Source organism: Petaurus breviceps, unplaced genomic scaffold, assembly GCF_028583685.1.
Source record: "Petaurus breviceps papuanus isolate PSGF00001 unplaced genomic scaffold, PetGlider_PUasm1.0 103, whole genome shotgun sequence".
In the NCBI taxonomy this organism is placed as follows: Eukaryota; Metazoa; Chordata; class Mammalia; order Diprotodontia; family Petauridae; genus Petaurus; species Petaurus breviceps.
In genome coordinates this window covers 5503676-5528845 of record NW_027185588.1, presented here as the reverse complement: position 1 = coordinate 5528845, position 25170 = coordinate 5503676, and the positions used below count along the sequence as shown (strand labels likewise).

At 45.7% G+C, this 25170-nt stretch overlaps 1 protein-coding gene across 1 annotated transcript; it reads right to left on the bottom strand.

The window, feature by feature from the left end:
- Window positions 1-473: 473 nt before the first annotated feature.
- PRSS57 (serine protease 57) lies at window positions 474-13399 on the bottom strand. The gene is made up of 9 exons (XM_069107314.1): window positions 13265-13399; window positions 11405-11558; window positions 10776-10920; window positions 10127-10390; window positions 9223-9370; window positions 7160-7349; window positions 4362-4506; window positions 3247-3543; window positions 474-1730 (listed from the first exon to the last, which is right to left on the bottom strand). The coding sequence occupies exons 1-9, from the start codon at window positions 13329-13331 to the stop codon at window positions 1575-1577; spliced, it is 1566 nt and encodes a 521-aa protein (XP_068963415.1). The 5' UTR covers window positions 13332-13399; the 3' UTR covers window positions 474-1574.
- Between the last annotated feature and the right edge of the window lie 11771 nt (window positions 13400-25170).

The following is a 25170-nucleotide window of genomic DNA, read 5'->3' as shown; positions in this document are numbered from 1 at the left end:
GGTTTCACAATCCCTCCCGCTTAATGACCGTACTGATGCAATTCTGGGCCCTAAGGGCTCCGCAGAGGGTGGAATCCTTGAGTATATGTTCCCCCTCTCTCCCTCCTCCTAGAAGAAGGGACAGAGATCTACCTAGTTTTTCAGCTTGAGTGGTTTGTGGGACCCCAACCGCAAATGTGTAATGATGATGCTCTCAGCTTTGGAGATAAAAGGGGAGTGTGTGTGTTGGAGTTGGGGGTAGGGGAAACCAGGTTTGATATAGTGCCCTCCATGCCATAGGCCTTCAGTGACTTTTCTTGGGAGAGGGAGCCCCAACTTCGACCCGTGGCCCCATTCCATCCTGAGATTCAAAGTTCCCAAGCCAAATTCTTTCCACAAAGTTAGACTGTCTCCAGAAAGGCCCCTCGGTTAGAGGGCAGGTATCCTCTTTCCCACCCAAGTGCCAATTATCTCTTCTCCTTTCTCCTTTCTTGGGGGAGGGAGGAGGCTCAGGGCACTCAAAGTTCAGTGTGTGACTTTGGGTTAATCCCTTCCCTTCTCTGGTCCTCAGTTTCTCCCTCTTTTCAAATCGGGACAAGGGCACTTCTCCCTGCCTGAGGATCATGGGAATGTTGGTGATTTCCTTTGGAAAGTAAAAAGATCTTTATAAATGAAGTTTTTGTGTTCTCATTCCGAGTGTGGAGGTTGGATGGAGTCCCAGGTTGGGAGTTGGAGGCTGGAGTTCTGGGACTCCCTTTGGCTGTGACTGGTAGTGTACCCTTGGAAAAATCACTTCCCCTTTGGTCTAGGTTCCGTGTGGAAAATGATGGGATTTGGGTTGATAGTCTCTAACAGGCCTTCCAGTGTGTGATCCTGCCCATTTCTGGGCTGGGTTCCTGGAGGAGGGTCCAGGGAAGGGGACAATGACCATGACTCAGAGATGGAGGAGTGCGATGATCTAGCTAAGGGCTGCCACCTGGTGGCAGGCTGGAGAACATATGAAGAAACGGGAATGAGGATGGATGGGGCAGACACAGGACTGGAGAGGGAGATAGAGAAGGGGGAAACACAATAAGAGACAAAGATATGAAAGGAAGGGACAAGAGAGAGAGAGAAAGAGAAAGAAGAGAAAAAAGAAGAGGAGAGAGGAAAGAAGAAATGGGAGAGGCAGACAGACAGGGAACAGAGAAAAAGAAAGCAGAAGTAGGGAGAGAGAAGGAAGGGAAGGCAGACATGTGCATAGCCGGAGCTGGGCAGTAATAGTTGCCACCACTACTCTCCCCACAATCCGGGTGTTTCTAGTTGTCAGAGCCAAAAGAGTTGGGGTGAGAAGGTGGTGGGTCAGGGTGGAAAAGTCCAGGGATAACAGCAACTTGGGATATTCTCCAAAGGAGGAGAAAATTGGGAAAGTCAGATGCCAGGTCATTAACTCTATCATGTATAATCTCATTGGCATGGAAGGAGAGCCCTGCATATAATCTGAATACAATTAACATATAATTTACATACACGTATCTTTCTTATCTTGTTTGCTTCAGGCCAGGAACCTTATCTGAGGTAAGGTTGGGGAGGGGCTAAAGGGGGAACAATGGGACCTATTTGGATTTCTGGATCACACCCTGGATCCAACTGATGTAGGCAGAGACGAGTGTGTAGACATCTGGGGTCCTGGGGTCTCCACACCAGGTGCCGGAGAAGGAGACAATGCCCTGGGCTTGCTTTCCACAGATCAGGGGCCCTCCAGAGTCCGCCTGGCAGGGAGAAGGGTCCTGTTGGTTAGAATGCTGATCCTAGGGGTCCCACCTTGGCACCTGGCACTACTCTGGGTAAGCTCCCACCTGGCTCGGTGCTGTGAGGGCTAGTCTTAGCTCTGTTCATTACCAAAGTCCTTCCCTCTCTTCGGGACTCAATTTCTTCCCTGGTAAAATGAGCAGGTTGGATTCAATGATCACTGAGACCCCTGCTGGATCTATGCTATAGATTTGTCCTATGGCCCTCAAGTGCCCTGATCTGTAAAATGAGAAATACCTATGTGACTCATCACAAAATCATAGATTTGGGAACAACCTTAGAGATAATCTAGTCTAGAGAGTCCTTTTTTTTTTCTTTTTTGGAAGGTGAAGGGCAGGGCAATTGGGGTTAAGTGACTTGCCCAAGGTCACACAGCTAGTTTTTGTGTTAAGTGTCTGAGGCCGGATTTGAACTCAGGTCCTCCTGACTCCAGGACCAGTCCTCTATTCACTGGGTCACCTAGCCACACTTTTTTAAAATTATTTTTTTTAGTCTTGAGACTCTTAACTTGGGGTCCAATGATCTAGTCCAGGGGTTCTTCACTTGGGATCCCCCTCCAAGGGTCCTGTGGCTAGAATTCAATGGAATCTGTGAACTTGGATGGAAAAAAAAATTATATCTTTATTTTCACTAATCTCTAACTAAAACTGGGCATTTCCTTCAAATAGGATTGATTTTTTTTTTTTTAACAAATCATTACTCTGAGAGAGATCTGTAGATTTCACCAGATTGCCAAAAGGGTTCAGGACACTAAAAAGGTTGCTTCTATCAAGTCCAACTGCCTCATTTTACAGCAGAAGAAAAAGAGGGTCAACCAAGCTAGGCCCGAATTCAGTGTTCTCCTGATCTGGGGTCCCACCCTCTATCTCTTCTGTTTCTGTCTCTTCCACCCTTTCCCTTGTCTCTGTCTCTGTTATTTCCCCCTCAGGACCAAGTCTGGCCAGCTTCAGAGAATCCTAAGGGAGTGAGAATGGGAGGAGAGCTGAGCAGTACATCTACCTTCAGGCAGGACCATATGCAGAAGAGCCGGTAGTGGCTCCCCAAAATCAGAGAGAGCGCCCCAGCCTGACACCAGGCACTCTGTGCCCTGCTGGGGGTTGACACCCGCACTGAGCAGCTCCAGCAGAACAGTTCGGGAGTGGGAAGGTCCTGGGAGGTGGGAAACCCTTCAAGATGAGTGCCTCTTTGAGCCCCCTAGCTTGCCCAAGTAGAATCAAAGGACCTGGGTCCAAATCGCACCTACCATGCTAGCTGTATGAGCAAGTCACCTTACTTTCCTGGGACTCAGTTTCCTCCTATGTAAAAATGAGGACATTGGACTAGCTGACCTTTGAGGCTCCTCCAAACTTGAGATTTCTGATTTTATGACTCATATGGGACAATAGAGCAAAGACTCCCTGAGCCAGGCCTTTTTCTTCCAGGGACTACAGTCATAGTTGGATTCTGCGACCTTTAGGGACACAATGGGTCACTCACCGTGCAGAAACCATTGTTCCTCCAGCTCCCACTGTTGGCACAAAGCATCTTGCTGCTGATCTGGCCTTTCCAGGAGTGGTTGCAGAACTCCCGACCCAGCACACTCACGTCTGCCTCCATCAGGCCCGGTGGCGGCTCCCCAAAATCAGAGAGAGAGCCCCACCCTGACACCAGGCACTTTGTGCCCTGCTGGGGGTCGACACCCTCACTGGGCAGCTTCAGCAGTCCCACAGAGGAGCTGAGGATGGCCTTTCGACTTAGCTGGGAAGCAGAGAGGGGTGGCTGCTGATCAGGAAGCTACCCACGGGTCACATCCACAGCATGCTCCCCTCGGCCCCCACCTCCAACAGAGTACCTACCACTCACTCAGCAAGAGGAAAAGTCTCCTGAATTCTCCTGTTGCAATAATAGTTACAGGATTGTAATAGTTTAAAAGAGTTTAAATTTAAGACATTATCCCACTTGATCCGCCTAAGACAGGGTCTAGGGGTATTATCAACACTATTTGATTCAGGGAAGGCCCTCAGCACCTTGTAGTGAACTTATGGGAGAGCACATAGGAGAATTGCATAGGATGAATGGACAGGTATGGATGCGTTAAGAGAAGCATCCGTGAGATTACAGACACATTGCAGTGCTGGAGTACAGAGGGGGAAACTGAGGATGTGAAAGATTAACTTGACTGGTCTCACTGTCAGGGTGCTAGGGTGGGGGTGGGGAGCAGGAATCAAATCCAAGTATCTTCTTAATCTAGGTTCATTATTCTTCTACTTGTAACAAGCTGCTTCTCTAAAAATCCCTACCTCTACTGAGAGGTATCTATTTACGAAACCCCTCACTCTGCCTACAGCCCTCTGGACTAAGTGATACCTGTTCCTATAGGCACTTGCTTTGTGACCTTGGGAAAGTCTCTTCCCTTCTCTGGGGCTTAGCTTCCCTATGTTCAAAACAAAGATAATGAACTCTGTAATCTCTAAGCACCTTTCTAGCTCAGACTCACTATGGTTCCTTGTGCCAGGGTACCTTCCAGCCCTGACATTCTTCGTATGTGTGATGTGACACCGGGAAGGAGAAGGGGAAGGGACAGAGAGAACATCCTCCCTTCTTTAGCTTACCTTTAGCAGGCAAATGTCGTTCTGATGGGACACGGGGTCATAGTCTGGGTGCAGGATACAGCGCTGGATGCTGAACACCTGTTGAGTGGGCTCAGGGTTGCTGGGGGAGTGGGCACCCAGCACTACCAGGCCAAGGCTGCTGTCTCTGTGTTGAGAAAGGGAGATTACTTTCTATTCTACTCCCCTCAGAGAAGGTCACTGGGGAACCCAGCCTTCTGGGGAGAGCCAGTCTGGGTACCAGGGGCCTAACTCAGAATTCCCCTCTTTTTTTTTCTTGCCTACAAAGAACTTGAGAGGGAGGGAGTAGTCTGAAGAGAATTATCTCTATTTTCTAGATGAGGAGGTTGAGACCCAAAGAATGAAATTACTTGCTCAAGAATCACATAGCTAGTCAATGCTATGTTAGGATTGAACTCAAATCTTCATGTCTCCAAGTCCCAGCCTCTGTCCTGGGCTTCAGGAGTCTTATTTTTTAAATTTATTTATATTATTATTATTATTGGTCTTTTTGGAGGGGAGAAGCCAGGGCAATTGGGGATGTGACCCCAAGGTCACACGGCTATTAAGTGTTAAGTGTCTGAGGCCAGATTTGAACTCAGGTCCTCCTGACTCCAGACCCAGTGCTCTATTCACTGTGCCACATACCTGCCCCCAAAGACAGGAGTCTCAAAGGGGATCTGGAGCACAGAATTCTTAACTTAGGGTCCTTGAACTTGTTTTTTTTTTTTTTAAATGGTAACTATTTCAATAAAATTGGTTTCTTTTATAATCCTGTAGGCACTAGGTAGCACCATAGTGCATAGAGTGCTAGTACTGGAATCAGGAAGACTCCTTGAGTTCAAATCCAGACTCAGATACTTACTAGCTGTGTGACCCTGGACAAGTCACTTAACCCTGTTTACCTCAGTCTCCTCCTCTGTAAAATGAGCTGGAGAAGGAAATGGCAAACTACTCCAATAACTCTGCCAAGAAAACCCCAAATGGGGGTCTGAAAAACAACTACACAACATAATTCTCTGCGTTTAATTTCACTCATTTATTTAAAAACATTTTTCTGGAAAGGGGGACCATCCATACATAGACTTCACTGGACTGTCTGTGAAAGAGAACTAGGTCACAAAATGATTAAAAATTCCTGCTCTAGAGAGATGTAAGACTATCTAAGAATAAAAGACAAGTGTATGACGCATTGTTGCAATGCCTACCAACACTAAGTGACATTTGTTTAGTACTTTCAGGTTTGTAAAATATTTTATAGACATTATCTCTCTTGGATTTCACAACAAAAGTGAGAGGTAAGTTCTGCCAGTCAACAAGCATTTATTAAGCTCCTACAGTATGCCAGGCACTTTACTTATCTCTGGGAATATAAAGAGAAACTAACTAAGTAAATAAATAATAAAAACCCAGTCCTTGTTCTCTCAAGAAGATCTTACAGATGATGAAACTTGAGTCTCCTGGAAGTGAAATGATTTCCCTGCGGTCCCACAGCTTGTAAGTCTCAAGAACTGGGATTTAAATGCAGGCTTCTCTGACCCCAAGTCTGACTCTCTACCCACTATTCCACATTTTGAAAGTCTGCTGTGGGAGGATCGAAGACTCCAGAGCTGGAAAAGATCTCAGACATTACTGAATTCTAATCTCTTTTCCTCCAGCCAACCTCCCCCCTTTCCCCTCTCCCCCCGTGTCACAATCCAACTGTGACAAAATGGAAGGAGCCTTGGATTTGAAACCAAGAAAACATGGGCTCCAATTTCATATGACCTTGTACAAATCTCCCTTGGACAAAACTCCCCTCAGTTTCCTCATCTGTAAAATGGGTGATTTGGGTTAGATGGTTTCTAAGTCTATGATTCTGTGACCCTAAGAATGGGGTTAATCCTTGTCTCTTAACCTTCCAAAGGTTGCTAAGTCCTGGGCTCATGGTATTCTGGGTAGAAGTCAAGGAATTTGAAGAGGGTGGGTACAGGGGGTAACCCTGGACTTTCTGAACCTCATTTTTCTCATCTGTCAAATGGAAGAGTTGGGCTTGGTGAACTACACAGTCTCTGTATGCTTTAAATATAACCTATAATTGTCCCACCTCTTTCAGGCAGGGAGTGAGAAAGTTATTATCTCTTTCATAGATAAAGAAGCTGATTTAGAAAAAAAAAACTTTCTGAAGTCACTTTGGGTCAAATGGTCATTAGCCAGTAAGTGGCAGGATGAGGAAAAAAAGGTCTCTTTATGTGAAAGTGTTCTCTTTCCCCTTGAGACCCTGGCCAAGTCTGAGCTCTATTCCTCATCTGTAAAATGGTGCTGATGCCAGCAATAACTGACAAAGAATTGTCAATATTGGGCTTAAATGAGATAATGCATGTAAAGGGATTCTCATACTTGGAAGTGCTATATAAATACCAGTTATATGTGAGGGGGTCAAGAAGACATCCAGAGCCCCCTCCTGGTATGTTATCTCTGGGTTTTACATTCTAAACTCTTCTCCTGCCTCGGCCACTATTTTTACTGGGTGGCTTTAGGCAAACTCCTTCCCCTCTCTGGGCCTCAGGTTTCCCATCTGTAAAATGAGATTTTAACTCACTGGTTTTGGGGGATCCTTTTTACCTTTCACAATCTATGAATCTAAAAGATAGTTGCAGCAAATCTTGGAACCCCAGAGAGGAGAACAGGCTCAATCAGGTGGTCTGAGGGTTTTTAGTTCAGGAAAAGTTAAAAGGGGTGAAGGGTGAAAGCCCTAGGGAGATTATCTGGGACCCTCCCACTGGGAGGCTTGGGAGCCAGAGTGAAAAGGTCCCTCTCACCTGTTGAAGAAGCAGTGGGCCGCCGTCAACACCCACTGGGCCATGAAGAGCACCCCTCCGCAGTGGTGTTCACCCATAAAGCGCACAGAAGCCATATAGGGCCTGGAGTGTGGCTTCACTTCCCGACCCCCAACAATGCGACTTCCCTTACAGCCAGGGAGCCCCCATCCAAGGAGGAAGGTAAGGATACCTGTCAGGGGCCAGGAGAAGGGAATGTAGAGAGTTGAGGAGTCGGGACTCTTTGTAAAGGACCAAGGAAGGTGGAGGAAGAGGTAGAAAGAAAAGCTGGGTTTCTTGCTTCCCAGTCCCAGGTGAAGAAGGAAGAGAAACAGCAAGTAGAAGGGGGCAGAGAAAATTGGAAGCAGACAGTGGGTGACTGGGACAGAGAAGGGGGTGGAGAGGGAAACAGGGACAGAGAGAGATGAGAATGGGATGGAGATTGGGGTCAGGGAGCATGGTGGGGTTGGGTACAAGGAGAGATAAGGTCAGAGACAGGGAAAGGAGTGGGGATGGGAAAGAGGCCTGAAAAGGGACAGAATCAATGAGAGAAAGGCAGAGATAAGGGAGGGCTTGGAGCCGTGGAGAGGAGGAAGGTGAGATAAAGGGAAGGGAGCCAGAGAAGGATAGATGGAAGGGGAAGGGAAGAGAAGATGGTGTGGAGGACCCAAGGGTGCTCCTGTCCCAGGGTTCCCCAAATCCTGGGAGCTCCTGCTCACCTAGGGATTCTATGGGAAACAGTAGACTCAGTGCCAGAAGTTTGGAGCTCCAGCCTGGCCCCATCTCCCCTCCTCAGCTCCTACTACCTGCAGCTCTGGGCCTCCCACTAGCTTGGTGGAGGAAGGGACAAGGGAAAAGGGCTCAGGAAGGAGAGGAGGGCCTAACGCTGTGGTTAAGGTGCCCCACCCCCGCCAATGTCTCCTGCCCTTTGAAGAAACCTAACTGTCTGTGTGACCAAGGGGAAAGCCTCTTCCCATATCTGTTGCTTGGTTTCTCCATCTATAAAGGAGAAAGGGGATAAGGTGGATCAGCAGAGCTCTAAGGTGATTTCAGATGCTAACATTCCAGAATTCCATAGTAAGTCTTAGGATTGTGAGTGGTCCGTCTGTTCAAGAATTCTAGTCGGGGGAGGGGGGCAAAGCCTTAGAAAGGAGAGCCAGCGCCTACGAGACTCAGAGTCCAACAGAGGATCCTTGGTTCTAAATGACTACAAGAGTCCAGGGGCCTGGCTGAGCACATCTAGAAACAGCAAGGGGTCCCAGCCACAATCTTCCACCCCTTTGATGATTTCAAAGCACCTTTTAGACATTAGATATATAGTAGATGCCTTTCCTCCTTCCAAGTGGTCACTAGCATGTTCCAAAGTTGGGCAGCAGGGAGAGGAGGAAGAGTATCTATTATAGGTGGAAAGGCTGAGGACACATTAGAAAGCATCAGGTCACAAAGCGAGCATCAGAAGATCTGCTTTTCAGGCCCAGCTTCACCACTGACTCACTAAGTGACCTTGGACAGGTCCTTTCTCCTCTCTGGGTCTCAGTTTCTTCATCTGTGAAATGGGTAGGGTAATCCTTGCCTGGCCTCCCCCCTAAGGTTGGGACTAGGTCTGTGGGGTCATGAATGGAGCATCAGAAGATCTGCTTTTCAGACTCAGCTTTGCCACAGACTCACTTAATCCGGTCTCTTTCCTTCTCTGGGTCTTAGCTGTTTTGTTTTGTATTTTTTAATCTATGAAATGTGAAGGGTGACCCTTGCTTGGCCTCTCTCCTCAGGTTTGGGCAAAGGTAGGGTGTCCTCTCACCATGATGAACTATAGTGATTGGAGAAAGAAGGATGAGGCTGGGAAAGAGTCTTTATTCAAAATTAAATTCCTCTTGTAAACCGTGAAAGCCAGGTCAAGTACCTACTACTGGTCCAGCTCAGTGGACCAGTGAGAGTAAGGTCTCTTCCTCTCTCTTGGACTAGGTTTCTCCCATGTGAGATTGCAGGGGAAGGAGGCTGGATAGGATGGACCCTCAGGGCCCCAAAGTCCAGACTTTGTGTATGCGGGCACAGCCAGTGAAGTCAATAATGCTGTAGCACATCATAGATCCAGGCCACGAAGGTGGAGACCCGGGCATAGACGTCAGGGTAGCGTGGATCCCCACAGATTCTGGAGGAGAAGGACACCACACCTTGAAGCCTCCCGTGGCAGATGAGTGGGCCCCCAGAGTCTCCCTGCCAAGCAAGAGGCGACAGCATGAGAGCAGAAGAAGGTTAAGTAAATATTGAGAGACCATGGATTGGGGGTGGGGGGTGGGAGAGAGACAGAGACAAAGAGCCAGAAACAGAGAGAGAGAGAGACAGAGAGAGAGACAGAGAGACAGAGAGACAGAGAGAGAGAGAGAGAGACAGAGACAGAGAGACAGAGAGAGAGACAGAGACAGAGAGAGACAGAGACAGAGAGAGACAGAGAGAGAGAGAGACAGAGACAGAGAGACAGAGAGAGAGAGAGACAGAGAGAGAGACAGACAGAGAGAGAGACAGAGAGAGAGACAGAGAGACAGAGAGAGACAGAGAGAGAGAGAGAGAGACAGAGAGAGAGAGAGAGACAGAGAGACAGAGAGAGAGAGACAGAGAGAGAAATAAGGATAGAGAGAGAGACATAGTATGGCCTAGTCAGCTCGTGGGTCTGCCTGTTCCCTAGGTCTATTAGGGAGTCCCCCAAAGATCTTCCAGTCTAACCGATGAGTACTAAGAGCTGCCTTCTGAGAAGCAGAGAGACACAGATAGACAGACAGAAATACACATATAGAGAGATAGGGCCAGAGACAGAGAGACAGACACAGAGGAAGGTGAGCTTCTGAAAGGTGGAGAAACTGGGACCCAGACCAAGGAAAGAACTCTCCCAAGGTTACTCTACAATGAAGGGGGAGTGGGGGGATAGAATGCCATCCTCCTGCCTCCCATCTTCCCATTCCACACAGGCCTCACCCCACAGACACCCTGGAACTGGTTTTTCTTAGAGCCAGAGGTGCAGACCATGTCCTGGTTAATATTTCCCCTCCAGGAGCTGTTGCAGGCCTGCTGAGCCTTCACCACCACAGACGTCTCCATGAGTACAGTGGTGGGACCATCCCTGCCTGGGATGTCCCCCCAGCCGCATATCAAGCACTGAGTCCCAGGGCGAACTAATGTATTCCATCGGGGAAGGCTGACTGGCCTCACTGATCGTGTCACTAATGCACTGCCGTTGAGCTGCAGAGGAGAGGAAGGGCAGAATAGAGTTAAAGATGGGGGCAAGGGGCAGGGATAGAGATGAGGACAGATGCAGGGGGAAGGACAGAGACAGACAGGGTTTGAGACAGTGACAACGTTAGAGAGAAAGAAAAACATAGAGAGGAGGACAGACATGGGAAGAAGGACAGAGATCAGATTAGGGACAGTGACAAAAAAAGAGCTAGGGGTGGTAAGACACAAAAACAGAGGCAGAGAAAGATTCAGAGACTTGTTGTGAAAGTCTGGGGCTCCCCATACTCTCCCCTTCCCCAAAGGCCAAGCCCTCCCTCTCTCCTGAACCCCAAGTCTCATTCTGCCTCACTGGCTTCAGAGAGCTGGGGAGCTCTGGGTTTCCAGGACTCACCTTGAGCAACTGTAGGTCACTGCTGTCAGCCTGGGCATTATAGAGTGGATAAGGGACAGCCCGAAGGATCCCAAATATCTGCTGGGTTGACTCTGGAGTAATCAGGGAGTGGGCACCCAAGACTACCCGGAAGGCAGCTGGGTCCCTATAACCCAAGGGAGGGAAGGAAAGATGTTAGCTTTTAGGGGATGGGGAATCCCTCCTCTATTCCTTCTCCAGTGGTCTCAGTATTCTGCCTCCACCCTGGGACCTCTCCTGCTGCATGCCCCCATAGGACTGCCAATTAGCATCTGGGGAAACTGAACCTCCCTCCCCAAAGCAAAGCATCTACCCAAGATCATACAGTGAGTCTGAAGAATAAGAACCTTGGTCTGGATTCTAACTAGGGCTTCTTTTCATCCTACATTTCTTTTCCCCTTCTCCATATTATATTTGACAGAAAGGGAAATTGAGGCCCAGGGACTTGTCCAAGGCCATAGGACTAGAATTTAGTCCCAAACTAGGGTGTTCTGTCATTTGATTTCAGTGGGGCCCTGGGAGAGCTGATGTGGCTGGGGGAGCCCTTGAAGCTGGGCCTTTGGAAAGGGTACAGAGGTTAGGGAAGGGGTAGTTTTCAGGGCTGGACTCACTTGAAAACCTCACAGTGGGCAGCTGTGAGTACCCATTGGGGTTGGATGAGGGCCCCCCCGCAGATGTGTTCACCCTGGTACTGGATGGAGACTGCAAATGGGTAGGAGTGGGGTATTGCTTCTTGACCCCCCACGATTCGGCCTTGGTGGGCCCCTGGGGACAGAAACAAGTGTCTGAGCCTTCTTCATGGAGTTCCACATCCCAGATCTGGGAGATATATTGTCTCTGGAAGGTACTTTCACTCCTAGAGCTCTCCTGAGTGGGGTCACTATTATCACAGGGTCCTGCCAAGGGGTTCTTGTGGATCCCCAGTGGTGGGGAGGAAGAAGGAAGGCTCAAATTATCAAGACTGATTGGAATGGAGAGCCCAAGGCCTCCCAAGAGCTCAAAACCTTCAACATCGCAAGAAAAGTCCTCAAATCAGACTCCCCTGTCTTCTCAAACACAGGGGCAGGGACTGAAATAGTGACAGAGATAGGAAGATATTCTACCGCTCAAGAAATGTCAATGGTTCCCAATTGCTTCTAAGATAAAAGACAGACTCATCTCTGGGGCTGACAATCTGACTCCAACCTGTCTTTCTAGACCAATCCCACATCATTTCCCAAGGCTACACTCTGTGTTGTGTCTCTGCTCTGGTGGTCTCTCAGTATCTACCTCTGCTTCACATGGAAACAATCAACTACACTAGAGACGGAATGAAATAGAAGCATAGGCAAAGATAGCTTGAGACTAGGACTGTCAGTCAACAAACCATTTATCAAGTACCTACTATGGGCTAAGCTATAGGGATACAGAGAAAGCTCACAGTCTAATGAGGGAAGCAACGTGCAAACAGCTGCCTACAAACAAAAGGGCAGTGGATAGAGTGCCCCGTCCGGAGTTAGGAAGTCCTGAGTTCAAATTCAGCCTCCAACATTTACTATCTGTGTGACCCTGGGCAAGTCACTTAATCCTGTTTGCCTCAGTTTCTTCATCTGTAAAATGAGCTGAAGAAGGAAATGGCTGACCACTCCAGTGTCTCTGCCAAGAAAACCCCAAATGGGACCACAAAGTGTGGGACAGCACTGAAATGACTCAGAAATAACAATGTACAAACAAGCTATATACAGGATAAGTTGGAGATAATCAACAGGGGGGAGGCCCTGGCATTAAGGGGGACTTGCAAAAACTTCTGGTAGAAGGAAGCCAAGGAGGCTAGAAGCAGAGATTAGGAGAGAGAACAATCCTAGCACGAAAGAGAGCCAGTGAAAATGTCTGGACTGAAACTGAGGCTGCGACGGAGATACCTCATCCGCAGAAAGAAAGGAGATAGGGAAAGGAGATTGACCCTTGGTGTCTGCTCTCTAAGAGCCTGAGGGGTGGCTGGGTCCTGCCAGCATCAAACACTCCAACCCCAGAGCTCTAAAGGGCTTAAGCCCTGGGGAAAGAAGAGAGTTCTCCCTCAAGAACTTCCTTTATTCAACCCCAAAAGCCTTCATTCCTTCTGTGATATGCAAAGCACAGTGCTAAATGCTGGGGAGAGACCAAGAGGAAAACAGTCTTGGCCTATTTAGGGAGGGGAAGTGGGGAAAGGATATATATTGGGGGTAATTTGAGAGGGAGGGAGAGCCAGTAAAAAGCTGTGTAAAAACCAGTAAGAAGGCGGATGTTGCTCATAGAATTGCAATTAGTCAATAGGAACTCTTCTTTCCCCTTTTTCCCTATATCTGATAAGTCTCATAGGGAGAAGGAGAGCTGAGGCCAGTGCCTCCCTCCATCTCTCGGCTTCTCATCTAGCAACCCTCCCCTGATATCTGGGGTCTGTGTCCCCTAGGATAGGGGCTGAGGTGTATTTGGAGGCAGGGGAAGTCCATTACCTGAGGAGGCCAGCTGGCCCAGGGCTGCCACCCAGGACAGGAGTATGGAGATCCCAGGGGCCCTCATGCTGCTTTCCAGGGTTCTTGTTGATGCATTGGTCCAGGACTGGGCCTGGGATGGCTCCAGTTAAGTAGTGTGTGTAGGGGCAGGAAGCAGGGGTTGGGGGGACAGTTATGGGGGGGGGGGAGTGGTATCTCTCTGTGCCATCCATCTGGGCTCCTTCCTGATCTTCCTTCTCTACTTCTTCCCTTTCTCTGGTTTAGCTTGTGAAATGGGGGTTGTGTCATCACCTCCCAACGGCCCGCCAGGAGCTGCCAAAGGGGTCTGGAACCAGACTCAGCCCCTAGAGCCCCTCAGAACTTGATTCAGTTCTCAGAGCTCCTTGAGATTTAACTCAATACCTAATCGAATCTGGATCAGTGATCAGTTAAGGACTCCCAAAGACCCATCTCAGGCCTTAGAATTCTATGGGACCCATTCAAGTATCCACAGTCCCCAGGGGTCCTCCCTAATACTCAGACCACTCCCAAGGATTCATCTGGAAGTTGTTCAGGGTCCCTTAGTATATACCAGTTCTAGGAATATCTCAGAACTACCCTAGACTCTGGAATCTGCCCGAGTTCCCAGAATCCCCCAGGACCCTCCCCAGTGCCCAGAGCTCCCTAGTTTCACCCTCAGTCCTGGAAACATCCCATAACCTGTGCCAGTCCCTAGAGTCCCTTGGGGTCAACTTCAGTGTTGCTATTCTTTCTTCAGGATCTATCTCAATCTATAGCCCCCTGGGACCCACCTACATTGATGTCCAGAGCCCCTGCCTGACAGGACATGACTCAGTGCCCAGACTCCCCCAGGACCCTCCCTTATGTTTGCAGCCCCTCATAATCCAACTCAGCCTCAGAGCCTCTTGGGAACTTATCCACCAGAATTCCCAGAGCATTCCATGATTGGCCCCAGTGCCCAAAACTCCTTGGAATATCCCTTAATGCCTGAGATCCAGAACTCCAGACAGTGATCCAGAGCCCAAAAGATCTGCTTTAGTCCCAGGAACACCCAGGACCTTAATCTGGTGCCAGAAACCCCCTAGGACTTACCTCATTGAACAAATACCTTACCCTTTCTGGACCTCAGTTTCTCCAATGAGAAAATGGGGAAAACCCTCCCAGTTCTGTTTGCTTAATCTCTTAGAACCCACTGCAATGTCTGGAACTCTAAAGGATGCCCCCATCCTGCCCCAGTGTCCAGTACTGACTGGTACCTGCCTCAGTGCCTTGGATCTCCCCAAAGAGACTCCAGTTCTCAAAATCCCTGCAGGCCCCACATTAGATCCTAGAGTTCCCTGGGTCTCTCTACAAAGTCTAGAGCCCAGTAGAATTTGCTTTAGTGCCCAGTCACTGCCCAGAATCTCCCAAGCTTTGGGCATGGACAAGTCACTTGGGCCTGGGAATAAGGAGACAAGTTCCAGTCCTGTGTCTGACTCTAAATCACTGTGTTCCCTTAAGCAAGTCTCTTCCCCTCTCTGGTCCTCAATTTCTCCCTCTGTAAAATTCCTTACAAATCTGAGAGAAGCTAATGCAACAAAATATAGTTCTTCATTGACTGAGCTTGAGATTCTATGCTGAGTGATTGTGATTCCTACATGGAAAATGACATTTTAATTCAATAAACATCTTGTCAAACCCTGTCATAGGACCTGGGTTTCAACTGCATTCCTGCCACTTAATATCTGTGTAGCATAAGGTAGGTATGTATTGAGGCAGCTGGGTGGCTCAATGGATAGGGTTCTGGGCCTGGAGTCAGGAAGACCTAAATTCAAATTCAGCCTCCGAAATTTCCTATAGTTGTGTTATCTTGGTCAAGTAACTTACAGAAAATAGAGACCTACCCCAGTAACAGTGGTGCAGTGAATAGAGCACCGGCCCTGGAGTCAGGAAGACCTGAGTTCAAATCCGGCCTCAGACACTTAACACAAAAACTAGCTGTGTGACCTTGGGCAAGTCACTTAACCCCAACTTCCCTCCAAAAAAAAACCACACCAAAAAAATGGAGGAGTTGGCCCCTCATTTTAAGAGGTTCTCTGAGGTCCTCTTCAGTCCTAAGTCTGTGATACCTTTGCTGCTGTGTTAATGGTCCCTGTAACTCCACCTGCTCCACCTACCAGTGGTTTTCAGGCAGCATATTTTAGGGAGAGAAGGAGTTTGGGGTGTGGCTATTGCCTCAAATCCAAGTCCTGAGGATGGAAATCCTTGGGAAACAAGCGCATGGTCCCTGTTTCCTCAGCCTTTCAACATTCCAGAAACACCAGTCACAGCCAGGCATTGGCCCCAACACTTTTAGGATAAAATCCTGGCATTCGATGCCTTCATAAGGCTCTGCCTAACCAAGGTCTAAAATAACTCTGGTCTGGGAGTCAGGAGACCTAAGTTCTAGTCCCAGCTCTGCCCTGGTTCATTGTCTGAGCATGGACTTCCCCTTTCTGGTCCATCTGTATCTTCATCTTCAAGATTTCTTAAACTTTTTCCTCTTGTGACCCCTCAGCACTTCTTAAACTGTAGTTCAAGGCCCCATATTTGACCTACAGTTTAAGAAGCGCTGAATTTATTCTGTTATCGAAATGTCAGAGAGCAGATTTGGTGGACAGATTAGATGAGCTCTACCATCCCTTCCCAGAAAGGGTAAAGGGCAGAGAGGAGAGAGGCCAGGTTTAGGCTGGTCTGAAACATTTCTAAGAAGCTGATTTTGTGTAATTCCCTTCCTTTTCTTCCCCTTCAGCAGACCTCTGGGATTTCCTGAATTGGTCCGTTGGAGGAAGCAGCTGGCTGCCCCACCGTTAGGGGGAATGGAGAAATCGTGGGATCTCAGGATCTAGTCAGCTCTGTTGGAGATCATGGGAGAAGAAATGGGGCTTACAGACTGACGGTGTGGCACCATGGAGGGAGCCCTGGGCTTGGAATAGGGAATTCTAATTCCTCCTCTGGCACCAGCCAAGTCAACTGTGGTTTAATGTTTGCTGAGACTGTTTCTTCATTTGCAAAATGGGGAGACCGATGCCTGTGGTCCCTACCTCCTTGGATTGTGAGGCTCAAAGGAGATCGTGGGTATAAAGCATTTTGTAGACTTCAGAGAGGTATAGACACTTCACTCTTCTATTGTTAATGGGTCGTAGACCAGATCAGGAGAAATCTTACTTAGAGATCAGGAGATCAGAGATTTAGGGATGACAGAAATATAGAGGGAGAGGGGGAAGAAATCGTAGCTTGTCATTGGATCACAGATTGAAAGAGGGAAAAAAAAATCTGGGTGTTAGATGATAGGGTCACAGATTTAGAGACAGAAGAGTTATTAAGGACCATCTAATTCCTCTAATTTTTCCAGAGGAGGATATTAAAGCTCCCCAGAGGTTAAATGACTTGCCCAAGGTGAAAGCAATAGGTGGTGCCATAGTGCATAGAGTCGGGTAGTCAAGGAAGACTCATCTTTCTGAGTTAGAATCTGGCCTCAGATACTTACTATCTGTGTGACCCTGGGAAAGTCACTTAACCCTGTTTGCCTCAGTTTCCTCATCTGTAAAATCAGCTGGAAAAGGAAATGGCAAACTACTCCAGTATCTTTTCCAACAAAACACCAAATAGGGTCACAAAGAGTCAGACATGACTGAAAAATGACTGAAATTTGAACCCAGGTCATCAGACTCCCAAAACAGCCTTCTTTTTAATGTGTTAAACTGAACTGGAGGGCTAGAGATGAGAAGGACATTGCCCTGAATTTCTCCATAGTCCCAGAGATACCATTTCCCTGGTCCCTGCAGTTTTCTAGTATGCCAGCTACTCCTACTGAGGTCTCTTGAGAAGGAAAGGAGGTTTGAAGGTCCTTGGAGAAGGAGGAAGAGGAGGAGGAAGATAAGGAGAAGGGGGAAAGAGGAGGAGGGTGTCCTTAGAGAGAAGTCATTCTAGTCTCATTAGGCCTAGGGCAGAAGTGGAAGATGGATCTGGTCCGTATCAAAACTCACCTCTCCTATGTCTCCTTTCAGAGCCTTAGGCAGGGAATGGAGAGATGGAGGTTAGCCCCCACCTGCCACTGACTTGCTAGGTCATGTTGGGCAAGTTTCTCCTCTATAAAATGAGAGGAGTGGGCTAGCTGGTCACTAAGGTCCTTTCCAGCTATAGATCTGTATTCCTAGGTTCATCCTTTCCCTTCTCTGTTCCTCAGTTTCCCCACTTGTAAAATGATCCAGTGTGGTAGAAACGCAGCTAGATTCTATCATTTCTAACCTCTCCTCCAGTTCTGATGTTTTGAGGTTAAGGGTGCTTCTGGAAACAATACCCTACCCCAAAGGAAGCGGTCTATCTCCCACCCCCCTGCACTGTAGGGGAGACAGAGGAGGAAACAAGCCTCCTTCCTGTTTCCAGAGGAAGACAGATGGTTAAGGCTTTTTGGAATTTGGAGGAGGAAGAATTCCCTAGAGACTGGGGCAGTCAGGAAAGGTTTCCAGGAGTAAGGCTTGGGCAGGAACTTGAAAGATGGAAGATAAAAAAGGAAAGCCTAGAAGGGGAGACCAACCCCACCTGGGGCTTTTGTCAAAATAATAACAACAGGAAAGACAAGCATTTCTGTGATCCTCTAAAGCCTGTGGAATAGTTAAACTTTCACCATTCCCTGGAGAGGGAAGTGGTAAAGGGCAAGGAAGACTGAAGTAGGATTCAGAATAGCACAACAGACAGAGTGATGGACTTTAGAGTCAGAAGACCTCAGTTCAAATCCTGCCTGGGCTACTTTTTGCTTGAGTCACCTGACCTTTCTGGACCTCAGTTTTTCTCTTTGTAAAATGAGGATTAGACTTCACTAGATAATCTATTTCTAAGATTCCTCCCCATTCAATAAGCATCTATGAAGTTCCAGACACTGTGTAAGGGAGGTGCTAGATATGCAAAGACAAAAGAGAAATCAGTTCCTGTCCTTAAGAAGCTTCCATTGTGGGTTTGGGAGGAACAACTGATAGGCCAGTAATGAATGACACCCACATAGAAACAGATCTGTAAGGGTCACATACTGACTTTGAATTTTGCTGCCTGAGAGACACACTTCTGAGTTAGGCAAGTAAATAATTTTTAACATTCATTTTATTGTAAGATTTAAGTTCCAAATTTTTCTCCCTCCTCCCTAAGACAGTAAGAAATTTTATATAGGTTATATATGTGCAATCATGTGAAACATTTCCACATTAGTCATGTTCACAATAGGTTTTTTTAAAATTATGTTAACATTGGGGCAGCTGGGTGGCATAATGGAGAGAGCCCTGGGACTGGAGTCAGAAAGACTGAGTTCAAATCTCTAAAATATTTACTCCCGTGTGACCCTGGGCAAGTCACTTAATTCTGTTTGCCTCAGTTTCCTCATCTGTAAAATGAACTGGAGAAGGAAATGACAAACTGATCTAGTACCCTAGCCAAGAAAACCCCAAATGGAATCATAAAGAATCAGACAAGACTGAACAACAACATATGAACATTCCAGAACAGTAAATAATAATATTCATTTCATCTGGAACTAGAACTACACTGTTCTTTCTTTGATTCCTCCCCTCAAGGATAAAAAGGGACTCCTCCCCATGATCAATATCATAATCCTTTCTAAATGGAAAAAAGAGGACACATCCCTCCCAACTGAAAAGAGGGCGCTTCCCTGGAGTGGGTCACAGGCCTATTGCTTCAGGGGATGGGAAGCTGATCATCTAGAGGAGACAAGGCTACTTTTGTCCTAAATTAGGTTTCCACCCTTAATCCAGTTTCCTTAAGAAAGGACTTTGGTTCTTGACCCTACCCACCTTTCTCAGAAGACCAGTCTGGAAAGGGCTTTGAGACTAGAAAAATATTTATTTCTTAATATTTCTAGAGGCTAGAGAAACTGAAAGGTTTTTCCATATGCTTCCACACATCCTTTATGATTTTTGTTGTTGTTCAGTCGTTTTTTTTCAATTGTGTCTGAATCTCTGGGACCCCATTTTCAGAATTTTCTTGGCAGAGATACTGGGGTACTTGTCATTTCCTCCCCCGGCTCATTTTACAGATGAGGAAACTGAGGCAGACAGTGGTTTGTCCAGGGCCACACAGCTAGTGTCTGAGGCCAGATTTGAAGTCAGCAAGATAGGGTTGGGGGCCTTAGAGGTGCTGGAGACCGCAAAATACCGACAGGCCAACTCAAGCCTTCTCTTAGCCAAAGAAAGGCAAAGTTTATTAAAGATTTGCCATAATGAGTAGACTCTTAAAGAGCCCAAGTATTTGTGAGCTTGTATTGACAAGCGGGCCAGAACAATCTAACACAGACTGAGTCTGTGCTAGACTGAATCTTATATACAGAAAGCCTGTGGGAGGGATCTAGGGGTGGTCTAGAGGAGGAGTCTGGGGAGGGTCTTGAGGAGGAGTCTAAGGAGCATCTGAGGAACTGAGGTCAGACTGCAAGAATGGGATTGAGGGTGGGAAATAGCTGTTGGCTACCTGGAGGTGACAGACAATGGAGGGCTAGGCTAGTTTAAGGGTTATAGATGTGGGTATAGATATTTTGATTTTTTTGTTTGTTTTTTGCTTTTTGGAGGGCAATTGGGGTTAAGTGACTTGCCCAAGGTCACACAGCTAGTTTTTGTGTTGTGTCTGAGGCTGGATTTGAACTCAGGTCCTCCTGACTCCAGGGCCGGTGCTCTATTCACTGCACCACCTAGCCACCCCTAGATATTTTGATAAGGATCTAGGGTGGAAAGTAGCTGGACAGTGGAGGGCTAGGCTAGGTTAAGAGTAACAGAGATTTGGGCCCAGCAATAATGAAAGGCTGATAGCCTCAGGCAAATGCCTCATCAAGTGGAAAGATTCAAGGGGATTCCCAGAGCCTGCACCCCATCACCTCCAGGCCCCGAACTCTATCCACCATGTCCCTTAGCTGCCCTGAAATTTAGGCTATGTAAAAACAAAAGGGCAACAATAACAACAAAAGATAAAAAATAAAAGTGTATTTTTAAAAATGCCATCTTTGAGTTGACTCAGTTACTTACCATAGTTTCTCATTTTTGTTCTTCTATTTTGTTATTGATTTTATTCTTGACTTTAAAAAAGTCAGTGGAATTATTTGCCCACAAACAGCCGATTCGGAAATTATGACGCCATACTTGTTTCCTGCCTGTTAAATTATAAGCGGTTTCATTTTTTGCTATGTTATTTAGTGCTTGCCACGGTTAGTGCCTCTGACTCTCTTCTTGGGCCAAATCAATCAACAAGCATTTATTAAGGGCCTACTGTAAGGCAGGCACAGTGCTAGGCCCTAGGGATACAAAAACAAAAAATGAAACAATTCCTATTCTCAAGCTTAGAGGAAACCATGTGTACATAGAGAAAGATTCATGATACACAGGCATGAGGCTTCTGTGCTGTCCACAAGCTTTTTGCCTTTTTCATTTCTTACTCCAGAACAATATCTTCCAATATTTTCTGTTCATTCTGCTTTTGAATTAAAGTCAGTATTAAAGTACGTGTTGATTAAATGATTTATTTTTCAAAAGTATAAAATTTTTGTTGACATGTTTTACCTTACAAACATTTTCAGATTATCCCCTCCAATTGTGAGAGCTTTCTTACAACAAAAACAATTAAGCAAAACTAATAATAGTGACCTCACCTGAAAGTGCATGCAACATTCCACACCACTAACCAAGCCTTCCCTCCACTCCCCTCTTTTTAAAAGTGTTTCTTTATTAAGTGAAGAAAAATTATTTTCTCTTTCTACCACCTCTTACCCACCGAAAATAAAAGGGGGGAGAGCTGGAGGACAAATATTTAAGTGATTCTTATTTTATTAATATTGTAATTATTATTATATTATAGTGTTATATTTCTTAAGTACCTACTATATTCCAGGGATAGCTAGGTGGCACAGTGGATAGAGTCAGGCTGGCCTGAAGTCAGGAAGACTCATTTTCTTTTTGGAGGGAGGAAGGTAGGGCAATTGGGATTAAGTGACTTGCCCAAGGTCACACAGCTAGGTTTTTGTGTGTGTGTGTGTGTGTGTGTGTGTGTGTTAAATGTCTGAGGCCGAATTTGAACTCAGGTTCTCCTGACTCCAAAGGCCAGTGTTCTATTGACTGTGGCACCTAGCCGCCCCCAGGAAGACTCATTTTCCTGAGTTCAAATCCAGCCTCGGACATTTACTAACTATGTTACCCTGGGCAAGTAACCCTGTCTACCTCATTTTCCTCATCTGTAAAATGAGCTGGAGAAGGAAATAGCAAACTACCCCAGTATCTGTGCCAAGAAAACCCAAATGGGGTCACAAAGAGTTGGACATGACTGAAAAATGACTGAACAGCAATAGGCACCGTGCTAAGCATTTTACAGATATTATATCTTTTGATCCTGAAAACAGCCCTAGAAGATAGGTGCTATTATTACCCCCATTTTACAGGTGAGAAAATTGAGGCAAACAGAAGCTATTTGCCAAAGTTGTCTGAAGCTTGATTTGAACACAAGTCTTCCTGACTCCAGGTCCAGGGCTCTCTCCACTGCACTAGCTAGCTGTAATAAATATGAATAAGTAAACAAATTTCCTCAATGCTATGTGTGCATGTGCACAAAATATACATATATGTCTACACACATATGTTCATTGTACACATGCATCTATAACCATTGAGGAAATTTGTTTTGTTTGTGTATTTGTATTTTTTTGTGTGTTTTTTGCTTTTTGGAGGGCAATTGAGGTTAAGTGACTTGCCCAAGGTCACAGGGCTAGTTTTTGTGTGTGTGTGTGTTAAGTGTCTGAGGCTGGATTTGAACTCAGGTCCTCCTGACTCCAGGGCCAGTGCTCTATTCACTGTGCCACCTAGCCACCCCCATATTTGTTATTGTTGAGCAATGATGAAACATTATCTACAGTCTGACAGAGAGGTGAGGAGATATGGGGCTAAGTACCCTATATTTCTCACTTCTCAGTCAGGATGTGGATAACATTTCATCATCATTTCTTTAGACTCACTATATTTGGTTATTGCACTGATCACAAACAACTTTGAAAGATGTTGATTTAATTATGAGGAAAATACCAAGTTCTTTATATGCTTCTCTGCCTCTTTATCCATTCCAATAGATGTTGGCATGTAAGCTGAAATGATTTTCACGGGAGTCTTTTTCCAAGTATTTATCATGAGCAGCCCAACAGAAGCTAATTAAGCATCCCAGGAACTGATATTTCATGATGCCTTTGAACCCATGATCAAACCAACTTCCCAGCACCCTTTGCTGTCATTTCAGTGAGCTGTCTTTGGTTTCCTGGGTCTGTTTAAAACAAAACTTCTGAACTTTTTTTGTCATGGACTTCCTTGGCAGTCCAAGGAAGGCTATTGATTCCTTCTCAGAAAAATGTTTTTAAATAATTGAAGGAAAGGCTGAATTTCAGTTTCAAGTCCGTAAAAATAAAGATGTAATTTTTTTCTCAACCAAATTCATGGGTCCCCTGAAATCCATCCTTGAACCCCAAGGTAAGAACTCATTGATTTAGAGAATGAGTGTTCAGATTGATACAATTTTTCTTCTTCCAGTAGTGCATCTACTGGTCAGTCATAGAAAAATGATACAAGTGATAATAATATCTATAATTTATATTACACTTTATCATTTGCAAAGTGCTTTTTGAAAATATTATCTCACTTGTTCCTCACAATAATGCCGAGAGATAGGGGCTGCTATCCCCATTTTACAGATGAGAAACTTAAGGCAAACAAATGTTAAGTGACTTGCCCGGGCTGACAAAGTTAGTCTCAGGCTGGATATGAAGTCAGATTTTCCTGACTCCCAATATCTCACATTTAGAGCTCCAATAATTAAGTAAAGGTTTTTTTGTTTGGTCTTTTTTCAGTCGTGTCTACTCTTCACGACCCCATTTGGGGTTTTCTTGGCCAAGCTGCTGGAGTGGTTTGTCATTTCCTTCTTTAGCTCATAGGGAGATGATGGTTCCATAGTCACACTACATAGAATCATAAGATCATTTAAGAGATCTTATAGGTCATCAGTTGACATTATAGGCCATAAATTGACCTTAGAGATCAATTATTTCAAGAAATTCATTTTATAATGATAGCAGCTAGGTGGTGCAGTGGATAGACTGCATGAAATCTGTGCAACTCTAGGCAAATCACTTAACCTCTTCCTGTCTCAGTTTCCTCATCTGTAAAATGGGGGAAATGGTGGCACTTATCTCCTAGGATTTCTGTGAGGATCAAATGAGACCATATGTAGAAAGTATCCTGTTGACCTTAAAGTGAAAGTTAATCATTATTAGCCTTATAATCCCAGGCAAGTCCCTTACACTTTTGAGTCTTTTTCATTGTCTGTAAAATGAGAATTATTATGTCTGTAATAGCTACCTCATAAGGTTGTTATGAAATTCAAATGAGATAATGTCTATAAATTGCTTTATAATAAGGATAGGAACTGGACCTGTCATTCCAGAGGAGCCTTCCTGACTCTAGGTCTAGCACTCTACTTCATCACCTAACTGTCCCTTTTAGCAGGCCTGACCTATTGCAGATTAAGAAACGTTTATGAAATGACTGATTTTGATAGAAATGATCTTAAGACAAGTTGTGATCTTGCTATTATTATTATTTTATATCTAATAATCTGTTATTAATTCTGTTAATATAGTCTTATATTAATTTGATATAATTTAAATCAATTTTAATATTCTTATGCTAAGTCTGATAGCTAATAATCATAACTATTGCCCTTATTTAATACACTAAAGAAACTGCTTTTTGTAGTTGAATAAAAGAATCAGGATATAAGTTCTTTCTCTGTGGGCTCTGATGAAGTAGCTTCCTCATCCTCAAGCCCGTTCCCACAGGATTCTGAGTGCCTCTCCTAGGTTTCTCTGTTGTGAAGCTTTTCATTCCATAACCCTTGAAGTCAGGTAGCCCTGAGTTCAAATCCAGCCTCAGACACTTACTAGTTAGTGACCCTGGGTAAGTTACTTAATCCTGTTTGCCTCAGTTTCCTCATCTATAAAATGAGCTGGAGGAGGAAATGGTAAATTCACTCCAGTATCTTTGCTAAGAAAACCCCAAATGGAGTCACAAAGAGTTGGACACAACTGAAATGACTGAAACAATAACATCTTGGAAAGAATGAGTATTTGGTATAGTGATATCTTGGAAAAATTTTGTTCTTTTCCTTATGGATCAATGCTATATTGAGGCAATTGTGGGGAACAGTTTCATCTGTGATAATGGTCTGATTCCAGTACAGTCTGTTAATTGAATTCTCTGGGATATTTTGAGTTCCGTGTGTTTAATAACGGGATTTGTCATCTGTCAGTCCCTGAAAGATAGTGACCTTCTGATGAGTAATTCTAGCCCCCAGGTCATGTCTAGCTTATTAATTACTAGTATTATCATGATTATTTATTATCTTCATGATACCATTCTCTCTCTTTCAGGCACTTAAGTGGGGCATGATAGCTGTCTCCAAGTATCTGGAGGGCTGTTACTGAGAAAGAGTTGTTCTATCTGGCCCTCTGGGTCAGAGCTAGTAGCAATGTGGGGTGAGGGGTGGGAGTGGGGCAGGAGGGAGGGGAAGTTTCAGAGAGGCCCATTGTGTCTGGCTATGAAGAGGAGCTTTACAAAAGTCAGAGCTAACCAGAAATGGAAGGGGTTGACTGTGGACATACTTAAGCCAAAGCTAGATTTAGAACCGTTGATAAACAAACATTTATTAAGAGCCTACTGTATGCCAGGGTAAGCATGGGGTAAAAAGAAGGGTACACAATAGTTCTTAACCTCAAATAACCCCGAGTCTACTGGGGACAGCAGCATACAAACAGCTATATGCAAAGAAGACCGGCACAGAAAAAGTTGGAGATAATCAACTGAGGG

Excerpts from the sequence above, each read along its gene's own strand:
- PRSS57 (XM_069107314.1), bottom strand. The coding sequence starts at position 13,331 with ATGAGGGCCCCTGGGATCTCCATACTCCTGTCCTGGGTGGCAGCCCTG. Across the intron at positions 4,507-7,159 it reads GCCCACTGCTTCTTCAACAG|AGACAGCAGCCTTGGCCTGG; the intron begins GTGAGAGGGACC and ends TTCTCAACACAG. Across the intron at positions 3,544-4,361 it reads ACGACATTTGCCTGCTAAAG|CTTCCTGATCAGCAGCCACC; the intron begins GTAAGCTAAAGA and ends ACCCGTGGGTAG.